Source organism: Misgurnus anguillicaudatus, chromosome 14 (assembly GCF_027580225.2).
Source record: "Misgurnus anguillicaudatus chromosome 14, ASM2758022v2, whole genome shotgun sequence".
Taxonomy (NCBI): Eukaryota; Metazoa; Chordata; class Actinopteri; order Cypriniformes; family Cobitidae; genus Misgurnus; species Misgurnus anguillicaudatus.
In genome coordinates, this window is record NC_073350.2 from 5342201 (window position 1) to 5365516 (window position 23316).

The 23316-nt window shown below is 36.6% G+C and overlaps 1 protein-coding gene across 1 annotated transcript in view; it reads right to left on the minus strand.

Annotated features, from left to right (window-relative positions):
- Positions 1–23316, minus strand: part of LOC129428110 (low-density lipoprotein receptor-related protein 1) — a 216796-nt gene that overhangs the window by 79825 nt on the left and 113655 nt on the right. Inside the window, exons 24-35 of the mRNA XM_073875764.1 lie at positions 21001–21246; positions 18275–18472; positions 14627–14831; positions 11888–12052; positions 11036–11280; positions 8355–8486; positions 5414–5641; positions 3590–3764; positions 3388–3482; positions 1331–1480; positions 1111–1251; positions 387–512 (exon numbers count right to left, since the gene is read on the minus strand). Coding sequence (XP_073731865.1) covers positions 387–512; positions 1111–1251; positions 1331–1480; positions 3388–3482; positions 3590–3764; positions 5414–5641; positions 8355–8486; positions 11036–11280; positions 11888–12052; positions 14627–14831; positions 18275–18472; positions 21001–21246 — 2106 coding nt within the window. The remainder of the gene's footprint in view (positions 1–386; positions 513–1110; positions 1252–1330; positions 1481–3387; positions 3483–3589; positions 3765–5413; positions 5642–8354; positions 8487–11035; positions 11281–11887; positions 12053–14626; positions 14832–18274; positions 18473–21000; positions 21247–23316) is intronic.

The following is a 23316-nucleotide window of genomic DNA, read 5'->3' on the forward strand; positions in this document are numbered from 1 at the left end:
AAATGCTTTAAAATATATTTATTTTAAAAATATATTTCAAAATATAAAAACTGGCCAAAAAATATATTTGTGAAAAATACATTTATAAACATATTTCAAAATATATTTCAGTACATATACTTTTTGGCCATATTTTTGTATATTTTGAAATATATTTAAAATTATATTTGAAAGTATATTTTTTGTTGTATGGGATGACTGGTTTTGTGGTCCTAATCATGTTATAACTTTGTGTTTATAATATATTCCCAGTACAGATTTATCTGTATTTTGACAACACGACTAATATACAAACCAATAAACATTTTCAAGCCTTATATGTGAACACACGTTTCTCCAAACATTAAAAAAAGACATATATAAGTGAGTATGTGTTATATTCATACCCTCGCAGGACTGCTGTCCACTCTTCAGGCTGTATCCTGCAGTGCACATACATGCACGGGTGGATGGAGATGTGGGGAGACACAGCTGAGAGCAGTCACCATTATTATTACTGCACAGGTTTGAACCTGACAACACACAGAGTTAGAGATCAGTTCACTATGCAATAAATTCACTAAACAGTTCAGTACACAGTTTTAAAAGCAAATATTTTATCAGTATGTGTTCGGAAATCGAACCCATGAACCTGGTGTTGTAAGCACCAAGCTCATCCATCTGTACCACAGAGACACCTCATTACAGGTTTTACTTAATTTACAAAAATCAGCTCCAACTGTGCTGTTACTGCCTGTGGACAGTTGGCAAAAAAAAAAAATAGTTTAAAGGGATGTTTGTGTACTTTTTCATGTGTTCATGGCAGCAGTGGTTCATCAATAACGTTATAAGCAGATTAGCAGTGTACAGTAAATGCATTTCAGTTTGATGCAGGTTACAGCAGAAAGCTACCAAACCACAGTGTTTAACTTCAGCCCTTTGCAGTCAGATATATGTGTGAAAGCTGGGGATTTAAAAAAACCTGCATTGAGCACAGATGTGTTACCTCGATTTGCTTAATTTGTCCAGTAAATTGGGTGCTACAACATCGTTCCCAGGGTATTATGCAAATAAATAAGATCATTAGTGACAACAATTTTTCGTATTGAATCCTCAAGCACACACACACACCTGTCTGCACGGTCTCATTGTAGATCTTCATGTGCATCATGGGAGATGTGCCATTTCTCAAGACTCGCCAGTTTCCTCCGTCACTCTTATCGCACGTGCCAATCTGATCTGTGCCCTGGTCCGCCCACCACAACTTATCACCTATGCAACAAAACACCGACCTGTTATTATTCGTTCAACTGTCATTAGTGTGCACATCTCTCATGAGCGCTGTATTTACCCATGATAGCCAGAGCCGAGGCCTTGTTCAGTTTGCCTTTGACACCATCTAACACCTCCAGTCCTGATCCGTCCAGTTTACAGCGATTGATGGTGCTGTTTCCAGAGCTGATCCAGTACAGTTGCTCTGTGTGAAAGTCTATGGACAGACCTACGGCACAATCAGACGTCAAGTCATGTCACATTTATATAAATCGCACTTTATTAATGTTTCATCGCTTCAAACCACCTTTACCAGAAAGATGAAGAAAACATACGAACCTCTGGGAAATTATTAAATATATATTATAAAAGTCCCGTTCTGGTTCTTCATTCTGATTGGTTGAAACGCGTTCTAAGCCGTGATAAAGTACCCCGGTAACCCCACGGTTCAGACCGCATTACATAAGTATCACTGCGCCACTGTTGCTGCGTACTGATTTATGAAAATAAATACCAGAGTCTTTAATCATATTTTTAATTTTTTTACAATTGCACAATTAATGGTGATATTCAAATAAATGTCAATAATATTGGTGAGTCATCTCGTCAATAAAGAGAAAAAGTTTTCTGAGGAGTTTCTATTTCGAATTAATATCTCCGATATTCACTGGGTGGCGATCTTACGCAACTTAAACACTGACACATTCACTCAACACTGAAACACAGCGTGTAAGTTTTGATGGCTCTGAATTTCTTCACAAAAATGGAACTATCTCAGCGTTTAGCTGAAAATTTGAGAGGTGATAAGAGAACAAATGAAGGTAGGATGAAACTTTTTTTAAAGCGGAGCGTCTGTTCTTTCATGTGATATATTTTACGTCTATTTAAAGAAGATCGTTTTTCTGGAAGCCATTAAACTAAAACTGGGTGGCAACTTAAAAAAAAAACGCTGATGGGGAAAGAGTCAAATTTAAGCACGCTTCCAAGCATATTTGATCATCACTTCAACAGTTGCAAGATGTTATGTATAAATTAGATGAATGTTGATTAATGAAAATAAACACCACAGTCTTAAATCATATTTTCATTGCGTCTTTGCTGCGTCTGTGTTGTTTGTGAACTGCGCTCTGTTTCAGCCACACTTTATTCTGAGGAACTACTTTGTTTGGCGGAAGAGTAATATTTGTACTAATATAATTACAACTTATTTGTGTTTATTTTATGAAATCCTGCTATGCATATGAAGTAACCGTTTTATAAAAGCAATAAGCCCCGCAAAGCAGTGGGGTTACAGTGCATTTTATAACAGCTAAGGGGGGTTGTTAGGCACGACACAACATGTCGTGCCTAACAACGCCCCTTAGCTGTTATAAAATGCACTGGTAACCCACTGCTTTGTGGGGCTTATTGCTTTAATATGTAATAGGATATATAGTATTATTGTACATTTTATTTTTCTTCATGAATAGATAATAATCTAATGAAATGGTATATACTTTTTAATTGACTATCAAACATGTACAGAATCAATAATATTTATTATTATTTTTTATTTTTTATATTATTATTAATAACAAGCATTATATTAAACTAATCATACATGGAAATGGCCCTTAAAAGAAGAAGAAAAAAGAAAGAAGAAAATTCTTTTCAAAACAGCTGCTTTAAAGTCAGAAATTATTCATAAAGTGTGTAAACCATTATATTATTATGATTCAGTTTGGCTCACTTTTACTTATGGGTGAGACACATTTGCAATAAAATAAGTTTTGTTTTCTCCTTCCATTTAAAAGTAGATAAGTCTGCAACTTTTCCGTCTATGATTCATTTTATCACTGCAGTTTAACATTGTTTTTACTTTCTCATGAAAGTCTTTGATTTTGGCTGTGCGAGAAAACAGAGCCGCAACCCGTTTTTAGGCTTGAGAACTATGGAAGCACATTGGTAGCAATATTCAATTTATGATTTAATAACAGTATGGTTAATGTAAATAAAATTAAAACCAAACATTGCACATATGGGCATGGAAAATGTAAACCAATATAGAAATGCATTGCTATTTCGTATTTCGTTGCTATTACATCGCATTGCATGTTTTTTCAGGCTTAAACAAATCGAGCTGAAGCTGTCACTTACCCACTGGGGCTTTCTGACTGGTGAAGATCACAGTGCGGTTGGTGCCGTCAGTGTTGGCCATACTGATGTTATCTCCATCAGTCCAGTAGAGCTTCCTATAGATGTAAACATGTACAGAACATATAGTTAATTCTGTCAATCCTGAAAACAAATGAGAAGCTGATGCGTGTGCGTGCACGTGTGTATGTTGCAGTCAGCTCACCCCAGTATGGGATGCAGCACAAGGCAATGAGGCTTATCCAGGCCTTGGATAACAGCATTTTTGAAGGAGCCATCGAGTCTGGCGACGTTAATCTGTTTCTTATTGGCATCATAACTGGTCCAGAACAGATTACGTGAGACCCAGTCCACCGCCAGACCATGAGCATTAGGTATATCTGATCACATGCACAAAATAAAACAAAAGAAATCCAGATTTTAATCGTTAAGACAACATAATCTTATGATAGACACAGAAAAATCAACATTGACATTTCTGCAGGAGTAAACATCCCGAGGAACAGAAAGAGGAGTGAGTCTGCGAGACAGCAAACTGTGAGTCAGTATTTCAGGACAGAACATTTTAAACCCACCATGTCTGTAATTTGGTTGAGGGTTGAGCTAATTTTACTTAAACAGCACTTCCCAAAAACACACTTGACTGTAAACACAAGACTTTAAACAATTACCAGACTCTCAAATAACATGACTTGATGTAAAGAACATCTGAAATCCTAAGGAACCATGTGATTATCCTAACACCTAAATCTTTTATTTGTACTTTTTTAATGACTTGACTATAGTATAAGCTTCTTGGCCTTTATAGATGATAGGATATAGGACCGAATTAAAAAGGATGACAGAGAGTGGAACAGGAGGACAGCGGAGGCTGTCAACACCGACTATAACATCTTTAAAAGTGAGACACAAACCCAGCTAACAGAAAAAAGTTAGTTCCTTAAAAGTTCCCAAGGTTCCCAAAAAACTTTCTGCCAATGTAAAAATGTCCAGTTTTCTTGACGTTCTAAGAACGTTTTTGTGTTGTCTGAACGTTAGAGGAATGCTACATTTTACCATTTTTAAACGTTATGACAATGTCATGTTTTAATGTTCACACAATGTTTAAAGGCATGTATATTTTCAAAAACTTCACAGGGCCTTGAATTATTTCCCCCAGATTCACAAACGTTCAAGGATTTCAAGGACCCGTGGGAACCCTGATTAAAACATGACATTGTCATAACATTTAAAAATGGTAAAATGTAACATTCCTCTAATGTTTAGACAACACAAAAACGTTTTTAGAACGTCAAGAAAACTGGACACTTTTTACGTTGGCAGAACGTTTTTTGGGAATGTTGGGAACTTTCAGGAAACGTTCTTAGAACTTTTTTCTGTTAGCTGGGTAGTACATTTATTTTGTGCGTTTAACTTCAACTGTAACATTTTCAGCATTTTAGCTAAGCAGTAATCACCTGATAAATGGCTATTAACACTACTGCATTACTACAGTAAAAGTTTGATTTTTGAGTTTGTTTGCCCCCCCCCCAAATTTGTTTAGCACCAGCCACCACTGCACATAAGTATGTCTAAATAATTCAGTTACATGTGCAGGCAAATGTGTGGTCACATGTGTGTGTTTATCAGTTCATTCAGTTCCACCTCATCCAAAATTAACTTACATCAATTTGCTGCGTTAGCAAGATAGCTTGCTGGATACCTAGACAAATATTTGCATAACTATGAATACATGTTGAGGCTTTTGTCTGTGAAATAACCACTGTTTATACATTTCAGTCAAGCAATAACAAGTCGAACTTTAAAATATTTGTTGTGCTATTTATTGTATTTATGCTTTATCCCATGCTTATTAATTGTTGTTGCATCATGTTGAATATGCTACAAAGAGTGCCGGATTAAAGTGGAAAATCTAAATGTCTGATTTTGTTAGACAACTGAGAGAGATCTGTCCAAAATACAAAAGATAAAGTTTGTTGTGTATGTGCAATTGGTCTAATTCAAGTAACTACAAACATCAATATGGTACCTGCAGACACTACAGTCTCTATGCCTGTGCCATTGATAAAAGCCCTCTTGATGGTCTGGGTCCGAACATCAGACCAATAGATACGCTGCTCGAGAGCGTCGTAATCCACCGCCGTGACGTTGTCAATGTCAGGGACAGTGAATGAGATGATGTAGTTGTAGTATGGGTTATAGATGTCCACCCCTCGTATCTCAATCTGACGGGCGTAGAGCAGGAACTGACGTGACTCTGGAAGACAAGCAGTGAACCTTCGTGACAAAGGACACCCCAAAAGATGACCATATCAGAGTGGAAAACAGTCATAAAACGAATACATTTGGATGACAGCAGTCGGTGAAGATCTATTTAGTTTTACTGACAAATAAAAGAGAGATGCTGGGTATTTTTGTGTCTGTTCATTATGAGAATGTCACTGATTCATTTGATGTCTCGGGAATCTTTTAAAGCACTTTGGCTGGGATTATGTTTGCCTACAGTGATAAACAGCCTCTCTTGGAAGAGCTTTGTGGAAATGCAGTAGAAAGGTTTGAGCATTGTGAAAGAAAAGCTTTAATTCAAAACATTAGAGAAGATGTTCAGATCTGAGCAGTCTGAGAAAATGTCAATACAGACCACCTATTTGTCTACAAGCTGTATAAACAGGTAAAAAATATGTTTAAAGAAAGTTCCTACAAGACACTACAGAAATAAATGTTAAAATACACACTGCTATAAAAATACAGTATAGCCACAAGACATAAACATAAGACATCTTTAGATTTCTTTTAAAATAAACTTGTCTCAAACTGAATCACACAAACAGTCTGCTTAAACAACACACAAAAACAATTCATTATAGGCTGTTGTTTTTTTCTGTCACATATGGAGAATGTATGCGAATCCCTAGACTAATAACTTCTCCAAAAGCTAACTGAGGTCATAAGTTAGCCCAGTCAGTGACATGAGACTGGAGGTGAACTCTCAAAATCTAAATATACTAATAAAAACACTTTAGATGTGATGCAAAAACTACAGCAGGAGCAGTGCCGGTTTTAGGCATGGGCCCACCCAAACATCTGTCTTGCCCACCCAATCCGAATGTTGAGATGCAATGAAATGCACAGCACCTCTCAACATACGTGCTATGTTGAGAGGTTTAGGACTGTAGATAAACACCAAGGTTGTGTGATAATTTAATTGCCGTCCAAACTCAGATCTCTAAGTTTATAAAAGAGGATCAATGCAAAAGTCATTTTATAAAACGGCCCGTTCTGGTTCTTCATTCTGATTGGTTGAAACGTGTTCTAAGCTGTGATAAAATACCCCGGTAACCCCACGGTTCAGACCGCATTACATAAGAATCACTGCGCCACTGTTGCTGCGTACTGATTTATGAAAATAAAAACCAGAGTTTTAAATCATATTTTTAATTTGTCTACAATTGCACAATTATGGCGATAACCAGATAAATAAATATTGTTGAGTCTGTCAGAATCCTGCCAGATCCTTGTTTGTATTTAGATCTAGTTTAGCATGGGAGGGTTCTGACAGTACATATGTTTTATGTGGGAGATGCGTGGTTTTAGTATTGGTATTGGCATTTCCCGAGTCTCGTCACTTTTTCCCCGATCCCTTACTTGTGATTATTTTCCAGGTGTATGTGATTTACTTTGTCCCTATTTATTGTCCTTGTGTTTGCTGTTCTGTGCACGTTCATCTTGTCACATTTCCTGTTGGTTCCTTGTGAGTATTCAGTGAAGTCTAGTCTCAGTCTGTTTTATGTTTTGAAAATGTGTATTGTTAGTTCCACTGACACATTCACTCAACCCTAAAAACACTGTGTTTCGATCGTGTTTTAAACACAAGTTTTGATCGTGGCTCTGAATCTGATCTCTTACAAAAGTTATTCACAAAAATTGAATTATCTCCGCTTTTAGCTGAAAATTTGAGAGGTGATAAGAGAACAAATGAAGGTAGGATGAAACGATTTTTTTTTAAAGCGAGCGTCTGTTCTTTCATTTGATATTTTATGTTTATTTAAAGAAGATCATTTTTTTGTAAGGCATTAAACTAAAACTGGGTGGCAACTTAAAAAAAAAAAACGCTGACGTGAAAGAGTTAAGCATGCTTCCAAGCATAATATAAATGTTAATGTATAATTTAGATGAATGTTGATTTATAAAATAAAGACCACAGTCTTAAATCATATTTTCATTGTGTCTTTGCTGCGTCTGTGTTGGTTGGGAACTGCGCTCTGTTTCAGTCACACTTGATTCTGAGGAACTACTTTGTTTGGCGGAAGAGTAATATTTTTACTAATATAATTACAACTGATTTGTGTTTATTTTATGAAATTCTGCTTTGCATATGAAGTAACTGTTTTATAAAAGCAATAAGCCCCGCAAAGCAGTGGGGTTACACTGCATTTTATAACAGCTAAGGGGGTTTTAACCCACTGCTTCTTGGCACTGTTTCATGTGTTGGTGTTGATCGATTAGCTGACATTACAAAAGTCTTTCTAGATAGTTTCCAGTACAAAAAATAGAACATGTTGTTTATAAAAATTTAATGAGATAACACTTTATTTAATAGTCCGCTTTAGACATTTTACTAACTATAAGAAAGTTTGTAACCTCTTGTCATCTGTCTGTCATTAGAGTATCAGTGGACTGTCTGCTTAACACTTTATTGTGATGATCACCCAATAGACATTTAACTGATTATGAGTCTACTAATAACATGTAGTTGAAGAGTTAAATGACTAAATGGACTATCAAAATAAAGTGTAACCTGATAAGATATTAAACAGACTCGCATCCCTCACAGCCTCACTATGTTGTAATAAAAGTGTTATGGTTATGTTATAAACTAGTAAGTTATTTAATAAATAAATGTCTAAAGATATGAAATTGATTATATAAAGCACAATCTAACAATGTGAGCAGGTGCTGCTGTCTCTTACCGAAGCAGGTTTGGTTGTCCGGGCTCAGTCTCATGAGATGAGGACAGGCACATGAGAAGGTCTGGTTATAGTTGATCAGACACAGATGAGAGCAGGGACCCAATCCACCGTTAGCGGCACACGGGTTTGGTGCTGGAGATATGAGATAAGAGATGTGACATATTGACTTCATCTTTACGTAATTGTACCATTCACATACTCAGTTACCGGACGTAACATGAAAGAAAAACTTAAGCATGACGTAAACTTATAGATCTAAGCAAAAGCAATCTGTAAGACTACAGTCATAAACTTATACAGAGACAGTACTCACCCAAATATTGATCACGCCATTTACTCTATACTAGAGCCTATTCGTCATCTTTAAATAACATTATGAACTCTGCCTCTTTCTGACCACGACTGTAGTTTCTGATTTATTAAAAGTTTGTTATAAGTGTGTTGCATAATGCATACAATGTCTTTATGTTTTTTTCTTGAGAATCCCAATGATATTTTTTGAGGTCATTACAAAATGTTAAGATTTATGAAGATATTTTAATATTTTTTAATTATTTACTAATGAAAATACCATGAAAGAATGAAGTATAGCATGTAGATTTTAACTAAAGGGTCACTAAAACATCTAAACAAGCACCCATGTCAAATCTTTGGTTTAAACACATCTCATGTACAGCATAAACAAATAAGACTTAGCATGAGCAAGGGAATTATGAAGGATGAAAATGTCAAAGGTTAAAGGTTAGAGAAACTTCTGAAAAACAAGTCTAAAGTAATTTATCCCCTCTGTCGGCTCCTGTCAGGCGTAACTAAACACATGTCTGACTTTATGAGATGAAGTCAATGCACTAAACTATCATGACAAGTTTATTCACATGCTGCTTTATTAAGTACCCATTAGCATCAACACAAATGTCAATCAAGCATGCTGATCCCGCCCTCAATTTGATTCGCCTGGCACGGCAAAATTACAGTTTACTTACCTATTAACAATTATAAACCGCTCTCTTGTAAAGATTAAGAAAGGATTAACTGTGTGTTTTACTGACACAGAATATGCCAAAATAGAATTAAACTAGAACAAATTATACTTCATTTAATTATTAGATATTACATTGGTTACTGGTTATAATTTCAATAAGGTTTTCTTCTAGTTTCCCAAACATGGTTTGTTAACACAAATCCTTTTGTGCCATTTGTTAAAGACATTTTCTAAATCGAATTAAGAGTAACACTTTACAATAAGGTTGTATTGTTAGCATTAGTAAATGCATTGGCTAACGTAAGCAATATAGTTTTCAGCATTTATTAATTTTTGTTAATGTAAGATTAATACCAATAATGTTATTAACGTTAGTTCATGGTGCATTACCAAAGGTTAAAGGAATAGTCTACTCATTTTCAATATTAAAATATGTTATTACCTTAACTAAGAATTGTTGATACATCCCTCTATCATCTGTGTGCGTGCACGTAAGCGCTGGAGCGCGCTGCGACGCTTCGATAGCATTTAGCTTAGCCCCATTCATTCAATGGTACCATTTAGAGATAAAGTTAGAAGTGACCAAACACATCAACGTTTTTCCTATTTAAGACGAGTAGTTATACGAGCAAGTTTGGTGGTACAAAATAAAACGTAGCGCTTTTCTAAGCGGATTAAAAAAGAGGAACTATATTGTATGGCGTAATACCACTTTTGGGAGTACTTCAACTCGCCTGAAAAGTCCGCTCCCCTTCTCACTCTCATAATGGGAGACGGAGGGTGTTACTGCGCCGAGTCAAAGTACTCCCAAAAGTGCTATTACGCCATAAAATGTAGCTCCTCTTTTGAATCCGCTTGGAAAAGCGCTACGTTTTATTTTGTACCACCAAGCTTGCTCGCACAACCACTCGTCCCAAATAGGAAAAACGTTGATGTGTTTGGTCACTTCTAACTTTATCTCTAAATGGTACCATTGAATGAATGGGGCTAAGCTAAATGCTATCGAAGCGTCGCAGCGCGCTCCAGCGCTTACGTGCACGCACACAGATGATAGAGGGATGTATCAACAATTCTTAGTTAAGGTAATAACATATTTTAATATTGAAAATGAGTAGACTATTCCTTTAAGAGTTACAACTTTTCATTTGAATAATATATTAGCAAAGGCTGAAAATAACATGAACTATGATTAATAAATGGAGTATTGTTCATTTTTAGTTCATGTTAACTAATGCATTAACCGCTTGACCGAACACTTTCCTTTAATTTACAAATTAAGTAATTCTTATTAAATTTTATAGTATAGTACTTAAGTTATAGTATTTTTAACATATAGTACTTAATTAATAGTCTTTTTTAATATAGGGAACTTAATATATATGAAGGGGTGTTTTCTCGGACAGGGAAAGTAAAATGTGTACTTTTTTTATTCCCATAAAATTATCTTATATAGAATTTAATATATCTTCTATAGGATGAGCCAAGTTTGTCTCTCTCTCTCTCTCAAAGGTTTTTTTTCTCCCAAGGACATTTTGTGAAAGGGTTTTACTGCTAGGAGCTCTTGGCTGACATTATCTTCACTTAGAACTTTCTATATACATGATTACTCCGTTCAATAGTACGGTTTAATCTTAGCCGCTGTACTTCGCTACTTTATTTGAATTTTCCGTTCAATTAATAACTAAATGTTGAAGATTACCTTGTGGTTGTCTAGATGGGTGGTACACCTGTAGATCAAAGGGTTGTGTGTTTGTTCTCTGAACTACAGTCACATTGTTTCCCGTCCACTTGTTTGCTTTGGCCAGTGTGTTTGTGCGCCAGTCGGTCCAGTAAACTTCTCCTCCGTACATGGTGACGGCGAATGGATGAGAGAGATACTCGTGTCCTCGGAGCACCTCGATCAGGCCAGATCCATCATATTTGGCTGAATAGATGGCATCAGATCTGAAGCACAAGATAAGTCATTGTGCAGTCAGATTTCAATGTGACGTGAAAGATAATATAAAGACAATAAACTTAACATTTTTCGCTGTGCTATCCTCACAGGTCGCAAGCAAAAACTTAGCAAGCTAGTCTTATGAGTTGGATGTTTTAATAAATCAGGATCAATCATTTTAAATGCTTACTGTGTTGTGTTGTTATTAAGACTTAAATTGTTTTAATAACTAGATGTTCTTATGACAATTCCTGCACCTTAATTCGCTGCTATGACCAAATTTTTATGCTATGGGAAAGCATTGACATTATAGTGCATAACAAAAAAGCACTGGGTCATACTAATTTTTTAAAAATAATTCAATGATCCGTCATCAATTATTCCTTATGTAATGATAATTAAATGTAACATGCACTTTGAAATTTCAGCAGAGATAGTAGGCCATCCATGTACTTCAAGGATACTCATTTCAAACACACCATGATTTGGAAAATGTTAATTTTTATTTTGAATACTATTTATAATGGATAGTTGTTCAATGACTACTGGATGTATATTTAGTAACTTCCTACTGCATCAGTTATTTACCCTAAAACAGATTATTTTAGATTTTACCTGGCGTCTATCCAGAGGATGCGACGCTCAAGATAGTCTACAGTCAATCCGTTGGGCCATCCTCCACTGCCCGTTTCCTTATGGATGGTGCGCCTGCCGTGACCACTCATGGACGCTGCCTCTATCCTCGGCATGCTGGCGTCCCAGTCAGTCCAAAACAAAATTCTACACAATCATAATAACACAGATAATAGGTTGAAATGCAGTGACATTTCTGTGCATTTGAAGAGTTTGGTTCCAAAACGCAATAAATCCATTTTAACAAATTTCGGTAAAAACTTGTTTTCTATACCAAGAAAGTGACAAGATGAAAACCACTATTTTCTGTTACAAACTTTCACATAGCATCTTTAGGTTATAAAAACATAAAAAATTCAAATCCATAACTTGATTTTCAAAGATTTATTATAAAAACGAATGATTTTTTCCACAAAATGCAATAAATCCATGACTGTGTTTTTTTTTTACAAAATGCTATAAATCTATTCAATCAATATATAAATCTGCATTCATCTTTGCCATTTTATATTCATTTAGTTGAACAGTTGTACACACTGATTAAAAAAAAAAAAACATTAATGGCATTAACCAAAACCCTTTGTCATATAGTCATTGCAGCGGTTATACTTGACGTCGTCGCTTAACATTTTTCACAGCGATCAGCTGTAAAATATTTTGGTCCTGCTTGATTTTCGTTGACTTTGAGTAAAATAATGTGAAGTTTTTCATAAGATCCCCTGGGGTCAATGTGTTAGCATGAGAGAAGCTTGATGCTGTTGGGAGAACAAGCGGTCCTCTCCGGAGTGCCTTTCACGTAAATTATTATATGTTGATGGCTTACTTTTCTTTCCCGTCACATGAAAACCATCACAGGTTTATCAATGCCATCAAAGTTATTATTTTGTTTTTGTTTGTTTGTTGATCACGAAGTACAAAGTAGATGAGGAAAACTAAGATTCCGTGTATTCAACGTGCCGCCATTGTTTGTTTACATTGCGTGGAATTGTGCGCTGTAATTTGTGGAGCGGATTTATTGCATTCTGTAGAAAAGGAGGAGTGGCGTTTATCACATTTTGGGAAAAAAGGGAGAAAAGATGACAGAATAACACGACGGATATTGGATTTTGCGTAAAATTAAGAATATACTTTTAAATACTGACCTGATGTAATTTTGTGATTTTGGCAGTAACTCATTTTTTCAAAAATGGCGTTTATCGCGTTTTGGAACATTTGAAACATTTGTTCCCATTAACCAAAAAAGAAAAATCTATCAGCAACCAAATAATACATTTTTAGTAGACTCATCAGCTCAGTCTCAGTTGTCTAATGTGTTATTGTATCTACTATGCTGCATTAGGAAATGTGCACTGATCCTTTAGTTTAACCTGTAGACAGAAACTGCACTTAAGGCACCACGTTCATGGGAATGCATTAACTAAAATAATGCACTGATACAGAAAAAGCATGTGCCAAATGCATGAAATTAAATATTTTAGTTTCTACTGCAATTACCTTACTGTAGGTGTTCTAGCATGTGTGACATTTCTAAGTACACACGTCATGTCAGGTTTACAATCAGTTTTGGGCAATACCTAGTTACTGTAATAATAATATTACTTTTTGTATGTTAATGCTTTATTAAATTACAGAAGTTGTTTAAAAATGTCAGTTGTACTCTTCATTTATCTGTAACTTTCATGGATTCACAGACTGCAAAAAAATACGTAATTATGCAATCTTTTCTACCTTTGGATTTTGAATGAGACACATCTTATCATTCATCATCATCAAATGTAATAAAGAAGATATGTTGGACTCTTGTGTCTGTCCATCAATCACAGGAGTGATTCTGATGTTGGGTAAGAATAAAGATGACATTCTGTCACTGAATATAAAAAAATTGCACCTTCAAAAACTCTTTTATTTTAGATTACACAGAGATGATCATTTGTAAAAAAATTAAAAATAAAGTTTGCATTTTCAGGCCACAAAATTTTAACCCCTCGAGCAAACCAAGTGATGTCGTCATCTGTGCTTTGTTGTATGAGTTCCCAAACTCTCTTGTATTTTTAGCCGTAAAAAACATCCACATGCCACGTATCAAGATAATCATATGCTCCATTGTTCATGTGTTGTGTGTTTGTTTGTGTCACGTTTAAGATTATGTCACGATAGTAGAGGTAGCGCAACTGTAACAATAAGTCTATAATCCCAACCACTTGTACTTTGTAATGCACTTTGTAATAGACCAGTTTACCGCCCACGTGATCAAATAGCGTGCGCACGCATTTAGGCAACAGAAGTGGTGTTATTCCCCATTGGTTCTAACGTGTTAGCAACTCAGAAAGTTTATTAAAACTCCCAGCATCAAAATGTCTGGTTGTTGCGTTTGGTTGCACAAATCTAATATACTAATATACGTATGTATCTGGCCACTTTATATTTGGCCATCTGCTAACGTCTTCTATCCACTCCACTATAGTACACAGATCTGGTAGCTGTGTTGAAAAAGCTGATAAGTCAACTTTTTAAAATAACTTTCTCTGTCTGTGTTGCTTCACTGCTGATTCTTGCCATACTTCCGTTGCCAAACTGTGCGCGCATACGTTGCCACATCTTCATTGTGTACAAACAGTAAAAGGGTCTATAGAAAAGTGACATAGGTTTTGTGTTTACCATATTGCTTGACACAGTAAAGTTAGTTTTAGCAGTAGTCTGGTAATGGTAATGTTTGCTTACCCCTCTCTGGGGTCGAGGGCGATGGCTCGGGGGTGCTCCACATCACCTGCAAGTAGAGTGGTGCGCATTGTACCATCCAGTTTGGCCACCTCAATCTGATCCAGGTTACTTTCCACCCAGTAGATGTTTCCAGCGATCCAGTCAACAGCCAAACCCTCCGGAGTTGCCAAACCATACTGGATCACCACATCGAAACTGGTCAGTGCTGCTTTGTGAAATAAAAATGAGGAACAGACAACTGAATGTAGAATGTTTTACGGTATTTTAATCTAGCTATAAGATAAAGAAAATATGTATCACGAGGGCTTTCACATTGCGCTTAACCCCGAGTTATTTTCTTTCTAAACCCCACTTTTAACCCATAGGTTAAGGAGCATTTCACACTTGTAATGCATTTCACACCAAACGCATGCAGTGTGAAATGAAGCAGGGTTATAATGTTATGATTCGATGATTAGCATGGAGAGCCAATCAGAAACTGAAAGCCCGAACCTCCTTTCACAAGCTGTGTACTGAAAACACCTGAATTGGAGTAAAAATGACATCCCATGAGGCTTTAAACAGACAAGAGATTTACGCTGCGACCTGTTCTGTCACTGACGCAGAAGCGTAAGACCAGCTAGCGATAGTGCGCTATTTAATTCAGTCAGTTTGGCATCACTTTTCTCCAATCATGACTGTTGTCACCGCAAATATGCAAAAAAAACAACAACGTTAAACTAAGGTTTAGGAATGCACAGGGTAAAACGTCAGATTATGAATACCCAGGGTCATCTCTTAACCCCTGGTTAAGTATGAACAGTGTGACAAGTCAAACAGTTACCCAGGATTCTGTTAAACTGGGGTTTAAAAGTGTGAAAAGCCCTAAAAAGATCCAGGGTAGATGTCAAGGTTTAAAACAATGAATTGTGAATGACTTCAAAAGACTTGGAATCGTAGTCCTTTATCATGACACAATTCCCATTCACATTGACAATATGGAACATAGCAGAATATTCCTCATAAAATCTCATCTTCAGTTCCAAATACTGCATACTAAAACAATATGAGATTAAAGAAAATTGCCAGTTCCAATCTGCCTGACTGACCTGAGGACTATATAGTTTATGCAGCCCAGTCACACAAAATTACCTATAGTCACGTAATTTTTTTATTATTTTTTGTGATCTTATCACAAATTTCTGTTTATGTGTCATTGTCACGTATTGGTTACTCAACTGTTTTGTCCTATTACCTTTGTCGCTTCGGTTTAGGCTTAGATTTACATAAAATGACACCCTTACCCAAACCCAACTCTAACCGTAACGCCAGGTGACAATTAGCCCCATGCTGCCTTGCGCGCAAATTTATTCACGCTGCAAGTCTAGCATGGAAAACAATGGCCCTTTTTTGCCCCTAAAATAGGGAACCAATCACAGAACGGGGAGGGGGCAGCAAGACGATGACGACTTCTATGCGACACACCAAAGCAGTTTTGTTATTTTTTAACACGGCAAAAGACACGAAAGGTACTTTTCAATGCAGCCTTAGATAGTGTTCTAAGTAGTTTTGAATGCAAGTTTATTTAAAAAAAGAGCAGCTTTTTGCGTTAAACAATTTTGATATCCAAGAAGCATGTTTCCATATGGCAAGACATGATGGCCACTGAGTTTTATAGGACCAACCTGCTAGGCATCGTTGTTGACGAATATCTATTTACAGCTACCGGTTTAGTTGCATAGCTTTCAGCTGTGTGCACACGAACCGATAAAAGTCATTTACGTTTGAATTGATGTCGCTCTACATAAGTCATCTGTTATAATTAAAATGATTGGCTATGAGCTACGGGCTCTGGGCATTCGTAAACCATGCCTCAAATACAAGAAAATGAGTTTATGGTGCTCTATGAGACTGGTCTAGTGTTAGCCAAGCTAGGCGACAATGTTTTAAAATTGAGAGCATATAAAAAAAATAGTATAAACCAATACTTTATACCAATATAAACCAATCCTAACGCAGACACCAAATCTAACCTTAAACCGAAGCGAAAATGGTTTGAAAATAGGAAAAAAGCAGTTGAGTAACCAATACCTGACAATGACACATAAACAGAAATTTGTGATTTGATCACAAAAAAACACGGAAATTCGTGACAGTATCACGAAAAAGAATCAAAAAATTACATGACTATGGTACATACGTTTATAAGACTTAGGCTGAACATTGTGACCAGGCTGCCATAATGGGGATTTGCCAACATCACAAGCTTTGTGGCATCAAATGTTATTCAGGGGGGATTTGCAGATGTTAAAAGTGTTGTGTTTTTGCTCGTGTCAACTAAATTGTTTTAGCATCCCATTTGCTAATGGATTTATGCAAATCAGGTAGCAACATAACCACGCTGGTGAATGAATGCTGAATGCAATTTGCACAGGGCAAATCCCCAGTATGCAGGTCAGATCGTGTATAATCTGTTATGTCCGTGAAACGACAGTATTTGTTACTTTTAGATAGAAGTTCAGATCTACAAATATTTTCTGCTAATGTAGGTGGTGTTTAATTGCAACTGAGACTGCTGCACAGATAAGTGAATAAGGTCATGCTTTATAAAAAATCTACCAGCCTTTAAATGTTACATAAAAACAATATGAAATGTTGCTCATCCCTTTACAGGACGGTCAAAACATTCACATAAGCAGTAAATATAAGGCCTGGGATGATGCACTCATCTTCACATTCAATACTATCACGGTTTCTGTGTGGCGATTCGATACTTATTTCGATTCGACAGTATGAACTAATCGCACCTTACACTGTTTAACAAAATAGTTTCTATTATGTGTTTGTTCAAATGAGGTTTCATGAGAAAAACATACTTTTCTTTCCTATAATGTGCTTTTAAGTTAAAAACATTAAGCATATTTATATAATTATTATTATACACAAACATATACTATGATGGATTGTCAGATTGTCATAAATAAGTTTGGATGCAGAAAAACGTGCCAACTGCAGAGATGTGCACAAATAACGCAATCCCCATCACCCGATGCATTTAACGTTTTATGAATGGAATCAACTCAGGGATTTTATTTCCCACCCCGAGTAAATATCATGTGAGTAATAATAACTCTGGAGCCACTGGAAAATGACATAACAACAGCAGTCCACTCTTATGCCACCACATCTCTAACCTTGATATGATACTTGATACTTGATATGATAAATATATTTAGTAAGATATACAGCTACTTCAGAAAGGCCAAAAACAGAGAAAGATCTTAATTGTAGTCAGAATGGTGTAGTTTGTGGGTCTCTCCCCGTCTAGTGGACACTTCTTCAATAGGATAAGCTGAAATGTGGACCAGACATTATGTCTATAATCAAAAGAGCTTCTGTGAGACTACACAGAAATAAAACCACATACAGACTTCGATTGATGGTTCTGTCGAAGATGGCGTCTTTCATTTTGACTGATTGTTTCCCTTTCAAAAAGATGTCTGTGAATCTGGACTGATCGTTTCTTTGTTTGCCAATGTGGAGCAGATCTGGAAACTGACCAGCTGGAACGTTTCGAAAGAAACAACTTAAAAGCAAACAGTCCATCAGATCCTGCGCTTACCGTAACATTTTACCGTTTCATTATTAAAGGTTACGTAATTTGCTTACCGCCGTTCTCCGACAGCTTCCCACGGTAAATCTTGTCCTCGACAACATCAGTCCAGTAGAGCGAACTCTCGTTCAGATGAAAGTCAAGAGCGATGGTGTTTCTCAGGCCTGGCACTAACACACTAAACTCTCCTTTATGGAGATCAATCCGTCGGATCTCATGCCGGTTTGAGAAGATGATGAACGGTTTGAACGGATCTGGAAAAACAGTCACATCAGAAGTCTTTGAGAAGCTAAAGTCTAACATGTTTGTAAAAATATTTGCAATAAGATACATGCCTCTCTCTGGTCAGCTAAATCATTTTAATGTTTTATAGAAATGTGTAATTTGTCCAGCATTATATAATCATTTCATTGGCTGAATGATTTGCCATTGCACTTCCTGTGAGAGCAAATGAAGAACTCAGATGCAAATCCCTGTGCGTCTGACATGTTTTCTTGTAAATTAGCATTTTTTTTTATCAGACTCTTAATAGACAACAAAGTGATATTTCTGAATGGCCTGAGGCCAGAATTAAGTAGAATTGAAGTGAAAATATTTGATAAATGTATAATACGTGCAGAGAGCATTCGGTTAACTCTTTCCCTGCCATTGACGAATTATCTCATCAATTAAGAGAAAACATTTTCCTGACAACAACACTTTCCTAATGATTTTTTTTTCTGTAATCTTTAATTCCGCTCTTACACAAAAACTAATTTACCAACATTTTAAACACTGTGTAAGTTTTGATCATCATTCTGAATCTGATCTCTAACTAAAGTCTTTTACAAAAATGCAATTATTTAATCTTTTTCGCAAAATTTTGTATTTTTAAAGAAACCTACCGGGATTTATAAAAGGTTATAAAAAGAGAACAAATTGTACCCATCAAAATGATTTGCGACATCTGGGTTATCATGTGTTATTAGTTTTAAGCAGTTGTTATGTAAGGGATAATGTAGAGGCAGCCGGTAGTTATTGGGAAATAAGCCCCGACAGTGTGATCAGGTATCACACTGAAGGGGCTTAATTTCCCGATAACTACCGGCTGCCTCTACATTATCCCGCTTATTACACGGCTACTTGTCACATAAGAAAAAAAACGGACATGAATATGAATTTGAAAAATTTTATTAGCATATTTGTTTTAAATTAAAATTGTTACCCTTCCGCGAAACTTTGCACAGATGCATAAAATGATTGTAATACCTTATTAAGATCCTCTGCTTCATACTTGTCTGTCTCCATTTTTTTCTCTTTTAGCCAGTCTTTGAGAAGTTTTAATGCCCATTTTGTATTTTTTTGTGTGTTGGCTTCGTAGCTGTCATGCTCTATTTTGTCAAGTTCAGTCTCAGTAAGCTCTCTGTGTCTTGTCGTTCGTTCTTCTATCCACTGTTTAAATGTTTTGTTTTTTCCCTACATGTTAAAATGAATGTCAAAATTTTTCATTCTTAATTGTGGTTGTCGAGTGTTTGTCACAAGATGGCGCCAAACAGTAATCTTTATTGATCTTTATTGGCGCGGAGCGATTTTACTCGTACAAGTAGTACCGGCTATGCGTTATTACTTTGGAGCGGTTATTATTTGAAAAGAACGAACCTGCAAATGTCTCAACTGACCAATCAGAATCAAGCATTCCAGAGAGCCGTGTAATAACTGGGAATAACATACCTTGGAATGTCGTAACTGGCCAATCAGAATCTAGCATTTTAGAGCGCTGTGTAATACAAAAATTATAGTTGCAATAATGGGGAGTCATTTTTAAATGCTGTTAAGTTGGTGGAACTCCGTTCATAGCTGTTTCACAGCTTCCTGCTCATCACTACCATTGACAGGATCTCTCCTCTGGCTGTGGAGGCTCACTTCTTGGCTCGTGTCTGTTTTTCTGTTCCCTGGTTACCAGTTTGGGGCGGCATCATAATTATTTCTGGCTCTTTTCAATAAACCTTAAGTTTTCATGCATACTTGAAACCCTGACAAAAGGTTTTCCTCCACATCGTCTTCAGCCAAACCCTGTGAAGCACATCAGGGTTCTTCTCTGCACTTTACTTCAAAGTTGTTAAACTGTCAATGCCAGTTTATTCCATCTGCTTGTAAAAAGTTTCTTTTTTATCTTTTAAAATCAGTGCTTATAGCAGAAGTATGAAAAAATAAGAGTGTTGTTTGGAAAAGTAATAGTGTTGTGAAGTGTGTTGCCAATTGAAATGTTTTTAGGCTAAGTTGAGCTTGAAAAAAATTATGTACAATATAGTTGATGTCAGGTTAATTATTTGTTAAAAATACAGTATTTTGTTGCATTGTAAACTTGGCAAGCAATTTTAAATATATCAATCTTTCCCCATTCACAAAGATACTGTAGGACTTGGTCTTGTTTGACTGAAATGACTGTCTGGAGACATTGAAAATATGACTACTAAGTTGGGAGACTGTTCTCTTCATTCCCTAAAACACCATGTAAATACCACAGAAAACAATTCATTGTCATGATACATAAAAAAAACAATGGTATTACCATCTTTACCATCACTATATAATGATATCACCACAGTACTTCTCTGTAACACAAATTTCGTTTTTTAGCTTAGCATATTAACTAAACCTAAAGACAAAACAAAATATCTAGGAAAATTCAAACATTCTACTTTGTGTTTCCCATTGTGTCCAATGCTTCGGTCTAATATATATGTTTACCTTAGAAACCTTCCTGTCGGGTCCTAAAGCTGTTTGGTCTTATATTTCTCACCTGTGCTCCTGCAGCTCTCCATGTCAGGTTCAAGAGCCCATCCATCATAACAGGAGCACTTGACATTGAACTTGTCCTGTTCACAACGCTGGCTACACTTCAGGTGTTTGGCACAGAAGCCCTGGATCTGACAAGTCTTGTTATCAGAGCCCAGTTCCATGCCAAGCGGGCATGAGCACAGAATGCCCTCACCCGGTGCCACCGTACAGTTATGACTGCAGCCACCATTGTCCAGAGAGCACAGGTCTGCATGAAAAAAAAAAGTAAAAAAACAGGTCTAGATTTCCTTTCAACATTTTACTATACGCACATGCATCAAAGAGTGGTCAATAACATTTCCAGCTCAGTCAGACACTCTACTCTTCATAATAATACAGTCAAGTCTTTTTGTATGTATTGTTATATTGTCAAATAAGCATTCATGTAGCTCAGTTACAGTAGTAGAGCATTGAAGTAGCAGCACAAAAACACACACACTAAATAAACATGCATGTTGTTCTCTTTAATGTTTTTATTGCCACTCAACAGTTGATTGACATTTACCAATCTATGGCCTATTTGTTTTGGATAAAAGCATCTGCCGAATGCATAAATGTTGTTTTTTGCAATAGAAAAGTGTACACTCACCTGAAGGATTATTAGGAACACCATACTAATACTGTGTTTGACCCCCTTTCGCCTTCAGAACTGCCTTAATTCTACATGGCATTGATTCAACAAGGTGCTGAAAGCATTCTTTAGAAATGTTGGCCCGTATTGATAGAATAGCATCTTGCAGTTGATGGAGATTTGTGGGATGCACATCCAGGGCATGAAGCATTTCAACACATCCCAAAGATGCTCTATTGGGTTGAGATCTGGTGACTGTGGGGACCATTTTAGTACAGTGAACTCATTGTCATGTTCAATTTGAAATGATTTGAGTTTTGTGACATGGTGCATTATCCTGTTGGAAGTAGCCATCAGAAGATGGGTACATGGTGGTCATAAAGGGATGGACATGGTCAGAAACAATGCTCAGGTAGGCTGTGGCATTTAAACGATGCCCAATTGACACTAAGTGTGCCAGGAAAACATCCCCCACACAATTACACTATTGCATTAATGAGAAATTAAACAGGTGTTCCTAATAATCCTTTAGGTGAGCGTATATCAACTCTATAAAAGCACTGCTTAAATACAAATATGTGATTTTAATTTAAGATTCACTAAAGATATTAAACATAACAAGATTGAGTACTCATATTACTATAAATAGGGGACAACACAATGCTCAAGATGGCTGCTCTTGTAACAGAAGTCCTGCCTTCCAGTTAAACACACTTGTAGTCAATTAGCAGTAAGGAGCGTGTCTACTAACTGACATCGTTGCCTGGGTTGGGTATGTGTGGGGCGTGTCTATCAAAAGAAGGTCCAGATTCTATTGGGGTAGGGGCGTGTTTGTTTAGGTGATTTCAAATGTCAACATTGTCTTTCAGAGATCGTACACCCGCCTTTAAAAGAACCAATCTGATGATTTTTTGGGGGAAGAGCTCTTTTATCTATATATCAGAAATATGTTGTTTAATTGTTGAGTTTATCACATTATTTTAAATATCCCTACTGAAAAATCCAGCTAGGACCGGCGTAGGCTGGTGAGCTGGTTTTAGCTGGTCCCCAGCATGGTTTTAGCTGGTTTTGCTGGTGTAGCAAGCTGGTCTAGCTGTGTTTTGGACACATTTTAAGCTGGTCTAGCTGGACTTAGCTGGTCATGCTGGAATACCAGCTGGCCCACCAGCATGACCAGCTTTGTCAGGCTGGGAGGACCAGCGTAAACCACCCCAAACCAGCTAAAACCAGCCAAAACCAGCCACCAGCCCATGCTGGTCCTAGCTGGATTTTTTAGTAGGGATATCAGTCTTTCCCCATTCAAGCAGATAGGGCTTTAGTTATGGATGACTGAAATAACTGCTCTGAAGCATTGCAAACATGTCCACCTAGTGGACTTTGGTTCCACCTGATAACTAATTCTTTACCTATAAATCTGGGGCCCGTTTCAATAAGGAGGTTCAACCAACTCTGAGTTTAAACTTGAACTCTGAGTTGATTTACTCTGAGATAGTTAACTCTGAGTTTTCGGTTACAGAAAAGCTGATCTGAGTTAGTTCAATCGACTCTGAGTAGGTTGACTCTGAGTTAAGCGCGTGCACAGCCACAATGAAAAGCCATCATCAATGGAGCTCAGATATTACAATTTACCATGGCAACAGCACGTGACAAAGAGGTCTTAATCCTTTTTACTACTAAAACTGAAAGTGTTACTGCAAGTGTACAGCA